The sequence below is a fragment of the Neopsephotus bourkii genome, unplaced genomic scaffold (assembly GCF_033783945.1).
Source record: "Neopsephotus bourkii isolate Nb327-2 ecotype Australia unplaced genomic scaffold, CSIRO-AGI_Nbou_v1 NB_13, whole genome shotgun sequence".
Taxonomy (NCBI): domain Eukaryota; kingdom Metazoa; phylum Chordata; class Aves; order Psittaciformes; family Psittacidae; genus Neopsephotus; species Neopsephotus bourkii.
The window spans coordinates 726,764-740,626 of record NW_026900530.1 but is presented as its reverse complement, the minus strand read 5'-3'; the positions used below and the strand labels follow the sequence as shown (position 1 = coordinate 740,626).

The 13,863-nt window shown below is 42.2% G+C and overlaps 1 protein-coding gene across 1 annotated transcript; it reads left to right on the top strand.

Annotated features, from left to right (window-relative positions):
- The first annotated feature begins 5,994 nt into the window (after positions 1–5,994).
- On the top strand, positions 5,995–12,501 carry CNEP1R1 (CTD nuclear envelope phosphatase 1 regulatory subunit 1). Its single transcript, XM_061370284.1, has 6 exons — positions 5,995–6,043; positions 8,375–8,446; positions 10,751–10,824; positions 11,151–11,260; positions 11,399–11,453; positions 11,979–12,501. The coding sequence occupies exons 1-6, from the start codon at positions 6,019–6,021 to the stop codon at positions 12,018–12,020; spliced, it is 378 nt and encodes a 125-aa protein (XP_061226268.1). The 5' UTR covers positions 5,995–6,018; the 3' UTR covers positions 12,021–12,501.
- Positions 12,502–13,863: the final 1,362 nt, after the last annotated feature.

The window sequence follows — 13,863 nt, the reverse complement described above, 5'->3', positions numbered from 1 at the left end:
CAGGTTTTTTAGAAAACCAAATACAAAGTGTGGGAAAACATAAGGCTGAGAAGACACTTGTGAACTAAATGTGAAGGACTAGAAACTGGAAAAGTTGAAACCACATGACTCAAGACTGAACAAGAATCCTTTCCTAATATAGAAACATGACAAAAAACCTAACTGAGGGAGTTTTGTTTAATTTTATATTCTACATCTAATATCCAAAGGTTCACTTTTCTCATAAACTGCTTCATAGCAACATTTTTGTGTTACATATTATTCACTTCAGAAGACGTAGAATATACCTGGATACATGTCTGGGCTGAAAGTCAAGAAAGTTTGGGGACTAAATATTGAAGGCAAACAGCAGGGAACAGTCAGCATAGATCAAAAAAACTCCATGGTACAGAACCAGAACTTGCGCAACATTCTTTTAGGTTAGCCTTAAGTGTGCTAAGAGGAACAACAAGCTAAAAAAGGAATTAAGTTTCGTTCAATATAAGAAGTCTGTCTTCTGAAGGGCTATAAAGGATAAGAGGGTGAGTTTTACTTCTCCTGTCCTAAATACCTACATGTACATAAACCCCTCATTCTAGTTGCAGAAAAAGAACAGAAGACAAATTTATAGACTACCAAAGTTCAAACTATTTCTAGCATCTCGAGCCATAACTTCCCATATTTATAAAATTATCAAATCATAAAATAGTTAGGGTTTAAAAGGACCTTAAAATCATTCAGTTCTAACCCGCCTGCCATGGGCAGGGACACCTCACACTAAACCATGTCACCCAAGCCTCTGTCCAGCCTGGCCTTGAACACTGCCAAGGATGGAGCACTCACAGCTTCCTTGGGCAACCCATTCCAGTGCCTCATACCCCTCACAGTAAAAAACTTGTTCCATGTATCTAATGTAAACTTCCCCTGTTTAAGTTTTAACCCGTTACCCCTTGTCCTACCACTACGGTCCCTAATGAAGAGTCCCTCTGCAGCATTCTTATAAGCCCCCTTCGGATATTCAATGTGGCAGAACTCATTTCATACCACGATTCTAAGAAGTGAAAATGAATCTTCTTTTAATTACATTAAGACAGACAAAATGTGTATTTCTACACTACACATCATTGTCATGGTTTAAGGCCAGCCGGCAACTCAGAACCACGCAGCCGCTCGCTCTCTCCCCCACTTCCTTCTCCCACTCCCGGAGGGATGGGGAAGAGAATTGAAAGAATGTAACTCCTACAGGCTGACATAAGCACAGTCCAGTAACTAAGGTACAACACAAACCACTGCTGCCACCACCAATAACAATAATGATAAGAAAAATACCAAGGGAAGAGAATACAAACAATCACCACCCACTGACTGATACTCAGCCCAATCCGAGCAGTGATCTAGCCCTTCCGACTAACTGCCCCCAGTTTATATACTGGGCATGACGTGCTGTGGTATGGAATACCCCTTTGGCCAGGGGGTGTCCTGTCTCTGCTTCTTCCCAGCTTCCCCTCCTCCCTGGCTAAGCATGAGATTCAGAAAGTCCTTGGACAGAGTAAACACTACTGAGCAGCAGTTAAAACCATAGGTGTTATCAGCGTTGTTCCCAGACCAAAAGTCAAAAACACAGCACTGAACCAGTTACTACAGAGAAAAATGACTGCTACTGCTGAACCCAGGACAGTCGTGTCCAGCTGGAGACCAGTAACGAGTGGTGTCTCTCAGGGATCGGCGGTGGGACATCTTGTTGAACATCTTTGTTGCTGACATGGACAGTGGGATTGAGAGAACCCTCAGCAAGTTTGCCGATGACACCAAGCTGTGTGGTTCGATTGATACACTGGAGGGAAGGAATGCCATCCAGAGGGACCTTGACATGCTTGTGAGGTGGGCTGATGCCAACCTTATGAAGTTTAACCATGCCAAGTGCAAGGTTCTACACCTGCATCGGAGCAATCCCAGGCATAGCTACAGGCTGGGCAGAGAAGAGATTCAGAGCAGCCCTGTGGAGAAGGACTTGGGGGTGCTGGTCGATGAGAAAATGAATATGAGCCAGCTTTAGGGTGCGCTTGCAGCCTAGAAAGCCAACCGTATCCTGGGTTCCATCAAAAGCAGTGTGACAAGCAGGTCGAAGGAGGAGATCCTGCCCCTTTATACTCTGCTCTCGTGAGACCTCACTTGGAGTAATGTGCAGTTCTGGTGTCCTCAACATAAAAAGGACATGGATCTGTTGGAACAAGTCCAGAGGAGGGCCATGAGGATGATCAGGGGACTGGAGCACCTCCCGTATGAAGACAGGCTGAGAAACTTGGGGCTGCTCATCCTGGAGAAGAGAAGGCTGCTTGGAGACCTCATAGCAGCTTTCCAGTATCTGAAGGGGGCATATAGGGATGCTGGGGAGGGACTCTTCATTAGGGACTGTAGTGATAGGACAAGGGGTAATGGGTTCAAACTTAAACAGGGGAAGTTTAGATTGGGTATAAGGAGGAAGTTCTTTACTGTAAGTGTGGTGAGGCACTGGAATACATTGTCTAGGAAGGTTGTGAATGCTCCATCCCTGGCAGTGTTAAGGACCAGGTTGGACGAGGCCTTGGGTGATATGATTTAGTGTGAGGTGTCCCTGCCCATGGCAGGGGGGTTGGAACTTGATGATCTTAAGGTCCTTTCCAACCCTAACAATTCTATGATTCTATGATTCCACCGAACGCAAGTTAGGATAATACTCTTCAAATGTGGAAGGTAATTATGACAATAAACAGATTTATAAAAATATATGGAGTAATAAATGTAAAGCCTGAATTTTTAACAGCCTTTAACATTAACACAGTATCTGTGAAGTAGCATGTTGCCTCAAGAGGGAGGAATTGTTTATAGGAAAATAAGCAGGAGAAGGGATTAGGTAGATGAAAGCATGCAAGAGAAGGCTGGAAATGCATTCAAACTAAGAAACAGGTGACCCATCCTAATTATATGTTAGCAGATGCTGCTAACAGATGCTCCCACATTATGCACAAAGTACAGCTGTGAGAACCAGATACCAAAGATGGTAAACTCAGAGAGATGCATCCCTTGCACCTCAATGAGATACTTGAGGTATCATTCTAAGCTGACAAAGTATGTTTCTTCCAATCACCTCTGCATTGGGAAGCAAATCAAATGTATACTAAGCCCTTTTGCTTAAACTGTTAATTTTAAGGCTTCAAAGGCAGCAAAAGTTAACAAGGGTTATTAACAGATGCACTAAGCCTAAGAAACTGTTTCTTCAACTTATAATTGTAGTACAATGAGAGTTATATTGTCTTGTCTCATGTACCTTACCTACTCTCCTGCCAAGAAAATTGTATGGAAGAGTAAAAGCTAAATGGGAAATTTCAGAGAAAATAAAAGCATTTTGAACTACCTAAGATGTTTTACATTACAAACAACACAGGAATTATAATTACTGTTGGATTTTTCTTCCTGGTGTAGTTCAGCTTTTAAGTGTCACAAATCATGAAAGCTTGAACAAAAACCAGCTTTAAGACACCTGTATCTGTTCAGAAGTAAACTGAACAGCTAATGGAAGATAGATCAGCAGGAGATCTGCACATCAACAAACTCACGGAAGTATTAATAGCCTGGTACAAATTACAACTTTCTGATACTCTCAGTATACAAGAAGTCTCCAAAGGCTACGCATAGCACTACATTTTTCAGAGTAACACTAACTTCATGGAGTGTGATTAATTCAAGGTACTACCAATTGCAAGTAAGGAAGAAAATAGTACTTCCCAGACTCCAATTTTTCAATTCAGTGGAATATTCTAGTGCTAATATCTGCTATAGCCTTTAACAACATCTAGAAAAACCACCCCTGATGTGCTCAGCCTTCCCATGTGGCTGACAGAACTCCAACCAGCGTTGGTGGGCATGTTGCTGCTGGTTTTTACACGGGCAAAACTAGCATAAGCTACTTAGGCACAGCTATAACAAGCTGAACCCGCAAAAGCTCTTAAGAAAATATTATATTGTCATCTTGATTCAGTGAGACATCACCAAAGAAACAGTAACTTCAAACTTTCTAGAAGACAGCATTTTTTCTGTGATTACACTTAATTATGTGATAAACACATAAATGTATTGGCTTTTGCAAATCATAGGTGTGGTTATGTGGATATAACTGTACGCGTTTACAGTAACAGAAACAAAACTCGCTAAAGACACAAGACAACAAGTTAAAAAGGTTCAGACCTCTTGATCAAAACAAAGTCACATAGCAAAAGGATTTGTAAAGGTAAAAGAAAGAAGGGGGGGGTAGCTTCATATAAGGAAAGCTGGTGCCTGGAAAACATAAAGTACTTACTCTACAACTTTGGTTGCAGAAAGAGAACAATGTTTATGTTGCAAGTCTGTGGAATGTAGTGGCCCCACTAAACATGAGTTAATCGTTTCACACTAGTCTTCTAAAGAAGTTTTAAAGAGCAAGGTTTGTGTTGTAAGTCTGTGGTGAGATAACAGGATTTAGTGTACCCACTAAACATGAAGGAGTTATTTCACACCATCCTTCTACTTATCAGTTAGTTTAGAGACAGAGCCTCCCAAACATCTGCTAGCTTGGGATACTCCTTTTCTGCCCATCCTGCAATAAATTTTGCAGGAAGGTCACACTGTTTTAAATCTTTGCTAGTTAGCAGAATAATTAGAGATATTGCTGGTTGTGTGATTACTGGGGCGTCCTATTGTGCCAAAGGTGAAGAGTACACTGTGAGGAAGCCTGCTTACTTCATCTTGAAGACCCCTACTCACAAGAGGATGACTGTTTACTTCATCCTCAAGACCCCTGCCCACAATCACCGCAGAGCACTGTGCAGATGCCAAGAGGAGGAGACTTACGATAACAAATTGTTGGAGCTAGTTATAATGTCCCCCGCCTATATGCGGGAATTATGAATATGCATGTAACTAATGTAATAGTGAAAGTATATAAACCTGTAACAAATGCTAATCACTCACGCCTCCGGCTACGGTCATGCGCCCAGCGCTGTTGCTTTCGCTTTATTGACTTTGTCCCTCAATAAAACCTTGTTATCTTGGATAGAGGACCGAGTTCGTATTTCAGTGAGATCAAAACGACTATAAACCATGTTTTCACGACTTCCCAAATTTCCTTCAACGAAGTCTTTACACACAAGTGATGTCCTTCCCACACCACAACCCACCCCCAGACCACCGCGGTGCCCGGGGCTGCTTGTGGAGGATGGCAGCGCAGAACTCCTACTGCACCACAAAACACCAGTCTCGCCTTGATTATGGCTTAGCTGGAAACAAATGGCAGTGCAGGGACTCTTGGTGCCTGGAGAGCTCTCTAATCAAGTCACTCTAACTCAACGCTTTTCTGCAAGTAGCAGAGCAGCTCGGCACCTTTGTATCCTGGCTGGAACTGCAGGAGACAGGAACAGGAGCTACGGGATGATGACGGCTGATCTCTGTACGTCCAAAGGGACGCTTACAAACCCTCAGCCTTTAAGCACTATGTCGGTATCTGCACATCCCCCAGGCGACAGCTGCCCAAGAGGCCGCAGGACGCGCCGCTGCTACGGTCCCATCCCAAGGGCATCCCTCCAGCGCCGCATGGCCGCCGCTGCAGGAAAATCCGCTCGTAAACAAAACCCAGGGAGAAGGAAGAGGTACAGCGGGGCTGACAAGGGAGCACCCCGCACTCCTCCAACCGGATACAGCGGGCACACACGCGGAAAAAAGCGCCCCGGAAGAAACAAAACTCTGCAACACTGTGACCCTTCCATCCCGAGACTGCCACACCCTCAGACCCCGAGCTCTCCCCTCAACGTCAGCAGCAACGGAATTCCACCCCGCCCCGCCCTCAAATAGCTGGAGCCACGCCCCAGCACTTTCTATGGCCAATGCGAGCCGTGCTTGCTCAGGGAAGGCATGGCGAGTAGAAAGCTCCCCAGTAGGGTGCGCCGTTATTACGGGGCTGGGCTTCTGACCCTGTGTAGCGGGCTGGTGCCAGGCGGTGGGGTTTGCGAGTGCCTCCTGCCGCCCGCCATGAACTCTCTGGACCAGGCTGAGGGTGAGTGCGGCGGCACGGAGCGGGCCCGCAGCTACTGCTCAGCTCTGCTGGGAGCCTCCGGCTCCGCGCTTGCACAGCCTAAGCAAGGTGCCTCATTTCTCCGGAGCGGGCCTCGCCGCGGCGCTGCCCTGCGGGGGGCGAAGCGGCAGCGGGAGGCCTCGGCTGCCTCTGCACTGCGCTCCCGGGGCCGGCGCTTCTCCTCGGCCCAGACAGGCGAGCTGGAGCGGGGTCTGGGGCCGCATCCCGGGGCTCGGAGGTGGGGGGTTGTTGCTGTACTGTGGCCGCCCGCGGGAAAGGCCTGTGCTGAGGGGCTCTGTGTTTGGGCTCCCGTGCCGTTGGTCAAGAAGGTTTCTCGACTTTTGCGTGTTAAAATTTGCCTGTGCTGCGGTAACTGTTTCTCCGCTCACGGTCTTTACGTGAAATACATTTCTTACAGCCCTGAGCTCCACTTAGCACACCAGGTATTTGCCAGGGCTCCTCTTGCATTTGAAGAGCGTGACCTCGAGCAGCCTGCAGTTGTCTGAGGACGCTGGTGGTGTGGGTTACAAGTTCGTTGAAATGACGGTTTACAGGATGTCAGAAACCTGAAAAACTCCTTTAGTGTCCAAACCTAAGTCTGATAGAAATTTTAGAAATGCATCAGGGTCTCAGCAAGTTTTCTAGCAGATACTAGAGGTAGATATGTCAACAAAAAATGATAGTCTGGTGTTGTCATGGTTTTGCTACTCTGTACAAGCTGTAGGGATCAAAGAAGTGTACTTTGCTAGTTACAGCTGCCAGGTGTCAAAGTGATAAACTCAGAGAAGATTTTTAGAGCATATATAGACGAAAATTAAGATGAAAATTTAAGTGCCTGTGTTTTGAAAGTTTGGTGAATTTTGTTGTTTTTTTCCCCTGTGTTTTGGAGTGGGTTGATTTTTTTCCTTTTTTTTTTTTTTTTTTTTTCTTCTAATGCCGTCTACATTATACAAGCGTTTTCTGGGGAGCTTTGTTATCAATAGATTGATTTTATGCCCACAGGCTGCTGTGTCTCAAATAGCAGATTTTCACCTGATGCCTCATATTTTCCCCTCTCACTTCAGTGACTGGTTGTAGGGGTTTGTGCTAGTCAGGAAACAGTTAATTAGCTATAATTACTGGCAGTGGTTTAGCCTTCCCAGAAGGAAGGGGGAGGACAGGCCGTAACTACCGGGCTGTTGGCAGTAATTAAGACTAGTTAACTGTTCTGTGGCTGGAATCAAAATGCTGTAATCTTCCTTCGTGAATTCACCTGCAAACCAGTTAGGAGTAAATTTACATTTTCGAAAACGATGTTAGTAACGATCATAAGAGTAGTATTTCTTCTCATCTTATCCTTCAGTTGCTTTATCATGGTAAATAATTTGGCAACATTTGCAAGTTGTGAATGAAGTATTTCCAGAGTGATGCTAATTAAAATACTTTAGCTGAAAGTTAAACTTATGCTAAGAAAAACCTAACTGCAGGTAAAATTCTACCTTTGACTGGAGTGCTGTCAGTTACTGATCTTGTTGAAAGGAAGTCCAACATAGGCTTCAGGTGAAACACCTCCTTGTAGAGTAATGCTAGGTGGCTAAGATTTGTTGTGTTGTTTTTGGTTTTGGTTGTTTTTTTTGGGGGGAGGGGTGTTTGTTTGTTTTTTAACAAATTAGGAGTACACACTTGAAATGCTGCCTGGCATTTAACAGCAATTTGAATGGAAAGACCATGGGAGAATGATGGCAATATGAAGAAAGATCTATTTAAAGGAAAAACCCCACAAAAGGTTTTGACATAGTGTGTGTATATATATATATATATATATATCATGGCATTAAAAGTTTCTACAAAACAAAAGTCATCAAAGCCATGCTGCCACAAATAATCTCCTGAACAACTAGCAAAGGGTGATTTTTTTTTTAATTATGATTATATAGATAATAGAACTTAATGGTTTCCTGATGGACTTAATACTCCAAACTGTGATACTCTTTTTTTTTTTTTTTTCTTTCCTATGTGGAAGGGCTGTTTAAGCTATTCTGAATCTAATTCTTAGTATTTTTAAAGGTATTTAAAATACTCTGATTTCTCTACTATTTCGTTTTCTGTAAGTGAGAATGTTTCTTGCATTTGGTATAACTCCATAGTACTTTTCATGTAAATGTACGAAGCTACTTTGTGTTTTAATTGCATGTAAATAACCATTGCATTGGTTTTCTCTGCCTGTTTAAAAAATGGGTGTGCACAGGTGAAAAGTTAATTCCTTTTATGGTTTTCATTAAAATTTTACTAAATAAGTGGAGATCTAATTATGCTGATATATATCCTCCCCAGATCTCAAAGCTTTTGAAAGAAGACTTACCGAATATATTGCATGTTTGCAACCAGCTACAGGACGTTGGAGAAGTAAGTTTGGTGTTCCAAGGAATAAATAGGATTCTCTCTTTAAAGCATTTTAGATTTACCAGTGTGTATCTTTGATTTATGTTTGCCCAAACAAAAATTTGTGCTTAAACTCTTTAAAAATTTCTGTGGCATACATTCAAACACTCTGCAACAAGATAATCGTAGACAAAGACCATCTCAAGATAACAAACTAATACTTCAGCCCAAGTTAGAAAAATGAAGTCAAGATTGAACTGGCTGAAGACTGAATTATTGTTGAAGTAGTTGGGACAGTAAGTTATTGTAGTTTTGGAGGTTTGTTTTTTTGAGGGGCTTTGTTGCTGTTGTTTTGAAGATTCAGAACTACAGATAGTCAGTGTAGTTACTTGAACTAAATATGATTGAGTGAAATAGTCCTTCTGTTCTTCTGTCTTCTAAAATGAAGGTGAAAAAGTTACAACAGTGTGCTATAAGGGCAGAATATGTCCTCATCTCTGTTCTAACAGGAGTTTGAAGGCAGGGGCAAGGCAAAAAATAACCACAGATGTGCTGGCAGCTTTGGGATCAGTAGTCCAGGGTGGAAACAGATTGCTTTTTTTGTTGTGAGATTCTACTGAAGTTTCCATACTCAAAAAATGCAGACATTTTTTTAGAACATATAAAATAGTATCTTTTTTCCTGAGAGTCCAAGAGGTTAACTTCAAATGAAGGAACTGGAGTAATGACCACTTAAAAAGCAAAACTGACAAAATATCCACCTCAAAGCACAACAAACTAAACCCCAACACCCCCCTCAACCCCATTGTTTCAGAGCAGCTGGGAGGCAAGCAGGTATTTCTAAGTAGGTCTGCCCAACTTGTGTGGACCTACTTTGGGAATGCATTTGGCTTCCAGAATTGCTATTTACTGTCAGATATAATTAAAAAACAAAACCAAAAAGAATACTGGGAGCTTCTAAGCATATTTAAATGAAGTCTGCATATCTAGTATTGTTTTCACTAGCTAATTTTTTTTACCTACTGCTTGTTTTCCTAGTTTTGTAATTCACGTAAAATAGGGATGTTTTACTTTCGTTACAATGGGGGATTTAACTCTATGTTAACTTTTCCTCCTATTATCCTAGGAAAAAAGTATTTATATAGAGAAGCAGCTGTATGCTTTTGACAGATTTTTTTCCAACTTTTTTTTTTTTTAAAGCATAACTTGTCAAGGTTACTTTTTAACTCTGTTTCTGATTTTGTAATACGCAAAAAGAATATGTAACTCAGTAGTAAATAACAGCAGTCTTATGAACCTAAAAGTAGTATTTCATGAATATCTGGGGTTTGTTTTCAGGTTCTTCCCAATGACCACAAAGGCTGGTAACTCTGGCTCTTCTTTTTTTTTTTTCGTGTGTTGCTTTTTTTGTTTTCTTCCCCCTTCACCCGATAAGAAAGACTTTATTTGCATCAGAACTTCAGGCTTCACAGGAAACACTCAGAACTGCCAAATGCCCAGTGAAAGCAGCAAGGCTTCATGGCTGTACAATACAATAGGAGCTTTCTCTACCTTTGTATTTGTACTGTTTTCTTTTTCCACCAACCCCTGCTCCCCAACCTTTTGTAGTGTCTCAAAATCAGTATAGTATCTTGTGTTACTCTACTACGTATCTAGCATTATCCATTTACAGTGAATGTATTATTCTTCCTAAGCTATTCTGGACATGTACAGGTTTTTGTTAATTTTCATGTGCTAATGCCGTCATGCTTTCTGACTCCTGTTTGAATTTTGTGTTTATCTTTTTTTGTCTGTGTTGGCTTTCTTGCTTGTAATTGTGTTGATTGTCATGGGGAGTATAACACAACTCACATATGCCATTGAAATTGCTGTTGCTAATGCCTCAGGCTGTTCTGATGTAGAAGAGCTAATGGGATAGATGCTTTAATTCTGCTCTGCAATGTAATGGTTATTCATTTTCATTGCCCAGACTGCATAAGCTCAAAGAGCATACTGAAAATTTGGTACAGCTCTTACTCCAGTCTTCCAACTCATATTTTTGCTAATGGTGTTATTTTAGAAACTTTTGTTTCTCCAAAGCATTTGGATGTTTTTACTTCACAGAATTTATATTTTGGTACCTACTTGTCCTGTCTGTGAAACTGGTACAGAATCTTTATGGTTTGACATAATCAAAATTCCTTTGCTTGTTTTCATTTCTACCTTCCAACTAGAAACTTCTTCTCCCCCAGAAGAGGGAAAAGAAAGAAATGTGTAAGAGCTGTTGATGAAAAAGAAATACTTGTTCATAAGAGGTATACTGTTTATGACTCTTCTTTTCTTTTTCAGTGATTCTGATAGTGGTGTCAGTCTGCACAGCAACTGGTGCGTGGAACTGGTTAATAGACCCAGAGACACAAAAGGTAAGAATCAGGTTAATCCCAAATGTAGTGTGTGGCAGTCAAATATAGTATTGAAAACTGAAAGGCTACCGGTGGTTCTCCTGTGAAACTGGGAGATAATTTTCGGTTAAGCTCTTGAGCTCTCCAGAATTGTTCTGGAATATGTCCTGGGACAAAAATGCCTACCAATATGTGCATATTGAATGCTTATCTAAAGAATGGGTCACAAGTACTCAGAAACAGCTAGGAGCAGTATGGTTTTGTTTTGTTTTAATTAAGTAAACTAGACAGCAACTTTATGTATGTTTTAGAAGTATGCAGTAGGACTAATTTGATTTCTTTCCTAGGTGTCATTTTTCACATCACTTTGGAATCATCCGTTTTTCACAATTAGTTGTATTACCCTAATAGGCTTATTCTTTGCTGGAATACATAAAAGAGTGGTGGCACCATCAATGTATCCTTCAATTGTGTTTGTCAGATTAAAGGTGTTGCAGTTACTGCTGTTATTGAAGCCTGTGCTAATACTGCTTTTTTAGTTCTTACTTGCTCTGTGTACCAGTGTTAGCTGCTTTCCTTGACACAATTCACACAGTATAGCAGCCCGATGTCGAACTGTTTTGGCGGAATATAATATGTCCTGTGATGATGTAAGTGTTAAGTCATTGCTTAAACCTTGTTTTTGAAAAAATGCAAATAACTGGAGAAGGCGCACAGATTTTTTTCTGAACAGCACTTGCCACAAAGGCATGTAGTGACAGGACAAGGGGGAATGGCTTTTAAGATGAAAGAGGGGAGATTTGGATTAGATGTTAGGAAGAAATTCCTTACTATAAGGGTGGTGAGGCCCTGGCACAGGTATGCCCAAAGAAGCTGTGACTGCCCCATCCCTGGCAGTGTTCAAGGCCAGGTTGGACAGGGCTTGGAGCAGCCTGGTTTAGTGGAGGGTGTCCCTTCCCATGGCAGGGAGGTTGAAACGGAGGAGCCTTAAGGTCCCTTCCAACCCAAACCATTCTGTGATTCTGTGAATGCACTTTAATAAATTCTGTGTATCTGCAAAACTGGAATGTAGAATAATTAGTATTGTGTGTGTCATTCTAAACTTAGCCTGTGAAATTGAGCTTGGGCTCAACTTTCAGGGTCTAAACTTATTTTTTTTTTTTTTTGTCTTGCAGACTGGAAAATTAATTTTGAAACCTAGGCCTCATGTTCAATAAGGGCTGTCTTCCTTCAGTTTTTTCCACTGCCATGGAAACCAAAAATGACATTTTTAAGATAGTGTGACAACAAAAACCAAACAGGACTGGTTGTCGCTGCCTGGGAGTGAAAGTCTTACACAGTTGACAGTGAAAGTGTGCAATATTATTTCTTGAATACTTATCCAAATTCTTTGTTATCATATTTTCAGTGCTTTTGCTACTTCTGATTACCTCCTTTTCAGTATTAGTGTCACTTTTTTTACTTCAGCTAGAAGAGAACATACAGGTGAAATATGTTAATTGGCTACGAGTTGAACTTGAAAAATCAAACCTCATGTGTGTTACGTGTCTTTGTAAACTATTGTAAATAGCATATGGATGCCAGTGTTCAGGAAAATAACTAATACATGCTGTATGGATATTTTTTGTTCTCATGAACAGTATTAATAGAACAGTTACCATTCCCATGATGTTTTATTAGCACACTTACTCATTACAACTGTCCTTGTCTCCCGGTCATTCTTTTTGGAACCGGTTAAAGGCTTGCGGAAAGACTGTCTGGCCTGGAGAAAACTGGTCTCACTGTTTAAGAACTGCAGCTGCATCAATGATCACACTTGTCAGTCTGTGTATATAGTGCACCAGCCACTTCTGTTGTGATCATACGTAGTTAATAGTGTGATCTGGTTCACAACACTGATCTTTTCAGATTTTAGTACTTTAAATATGCTTGTACGTTCCCGACTGTATCTGTACTGTATCTGAAGTCCACATGACCATTCTGAGAGGATTTTTATGCAATGATAGTCCAATATGAAACTAGTATTGAAAACTATATAAGCGCTCTTGATGGCTTGGGTTTGTGAATGAAGATTTGGGAAGGGCTTTACCCATGCTTACTGCAAGTGCGATGAGGACTAAAAGGGCAATGTGGGATAGGCAAATCCGGTTGGAAAAAATGCTGCTTGGTCATTCAGGAAGTTTCCAAACAAGACTGTCGTTTCCTGGGTCAGTCTCAAGCAACCACTGACCTGCCTGCATGCAGGGTTGGGTCTGCGGCTTCCATTGCACTTTACCACCTGCCATTGTGTCCCTCGTCTGTTGCTACAGGGCTTTGCAAGTGTGAGTAAACCCTTCGGGCCTGTGCAGTGGATTTTTTTAGATGAGGCACAGTGTGCACAGAACTGGTCCCCCTTTACACCTGAGGTTTATATGCCAGAGCCTAGAGAGCTTGGCCAGTGACAGCAAAGGTTTAGTTAGAGTGTCCTTCTCTTAGGTGGAAGGCCTTACAAGGGTAGATGAGCTCCATCTGTCCAGGTTTGAAGTTAAGAGTTTTCCTTCTCCTAGAGTATCGCTATGTCTGGGTGGGATTCTGACTTAGAGGTGTGAAGTCATAAGCCAGCAGATGGTAGCCTCGCGGCAGTGGCTCCTCAGTCAAGCGCATGCTCCAGGGGTCTGAACCTGCGGTTCCTCTCGTACTGAGCAGGATTACTGTTGCAGCAACACATCATCAGTAGGGTAAAAATAACCTGTCTCACGACGGTCTAAACCCAGCTCACGTTCTCAATTAGTGGGTGAACAACGCTTGGTGAATTCTGCTTCACAACGATAGGAAGAGCCGACATCGAAGGATCAAAAAGCGACGTTGCTATGATGCTTGACCGCCACAAGCCAGTTATCCCTGTCGTAATTTTTCTCACACCTGCTTAAAACCCAAAAAGCCAGACGCACGCTCTTAGTGCCAGGGTTATAGGGCTGCTGTAGCGCTGTTCTGGCAGCGGCGCTTCCCCCGCCTCTGGCCGAGCCCTCTCTGTAACCGGGCACCTCCTGCCTGTGGGTGGGCAGCTGGGCTGCGCCTGCG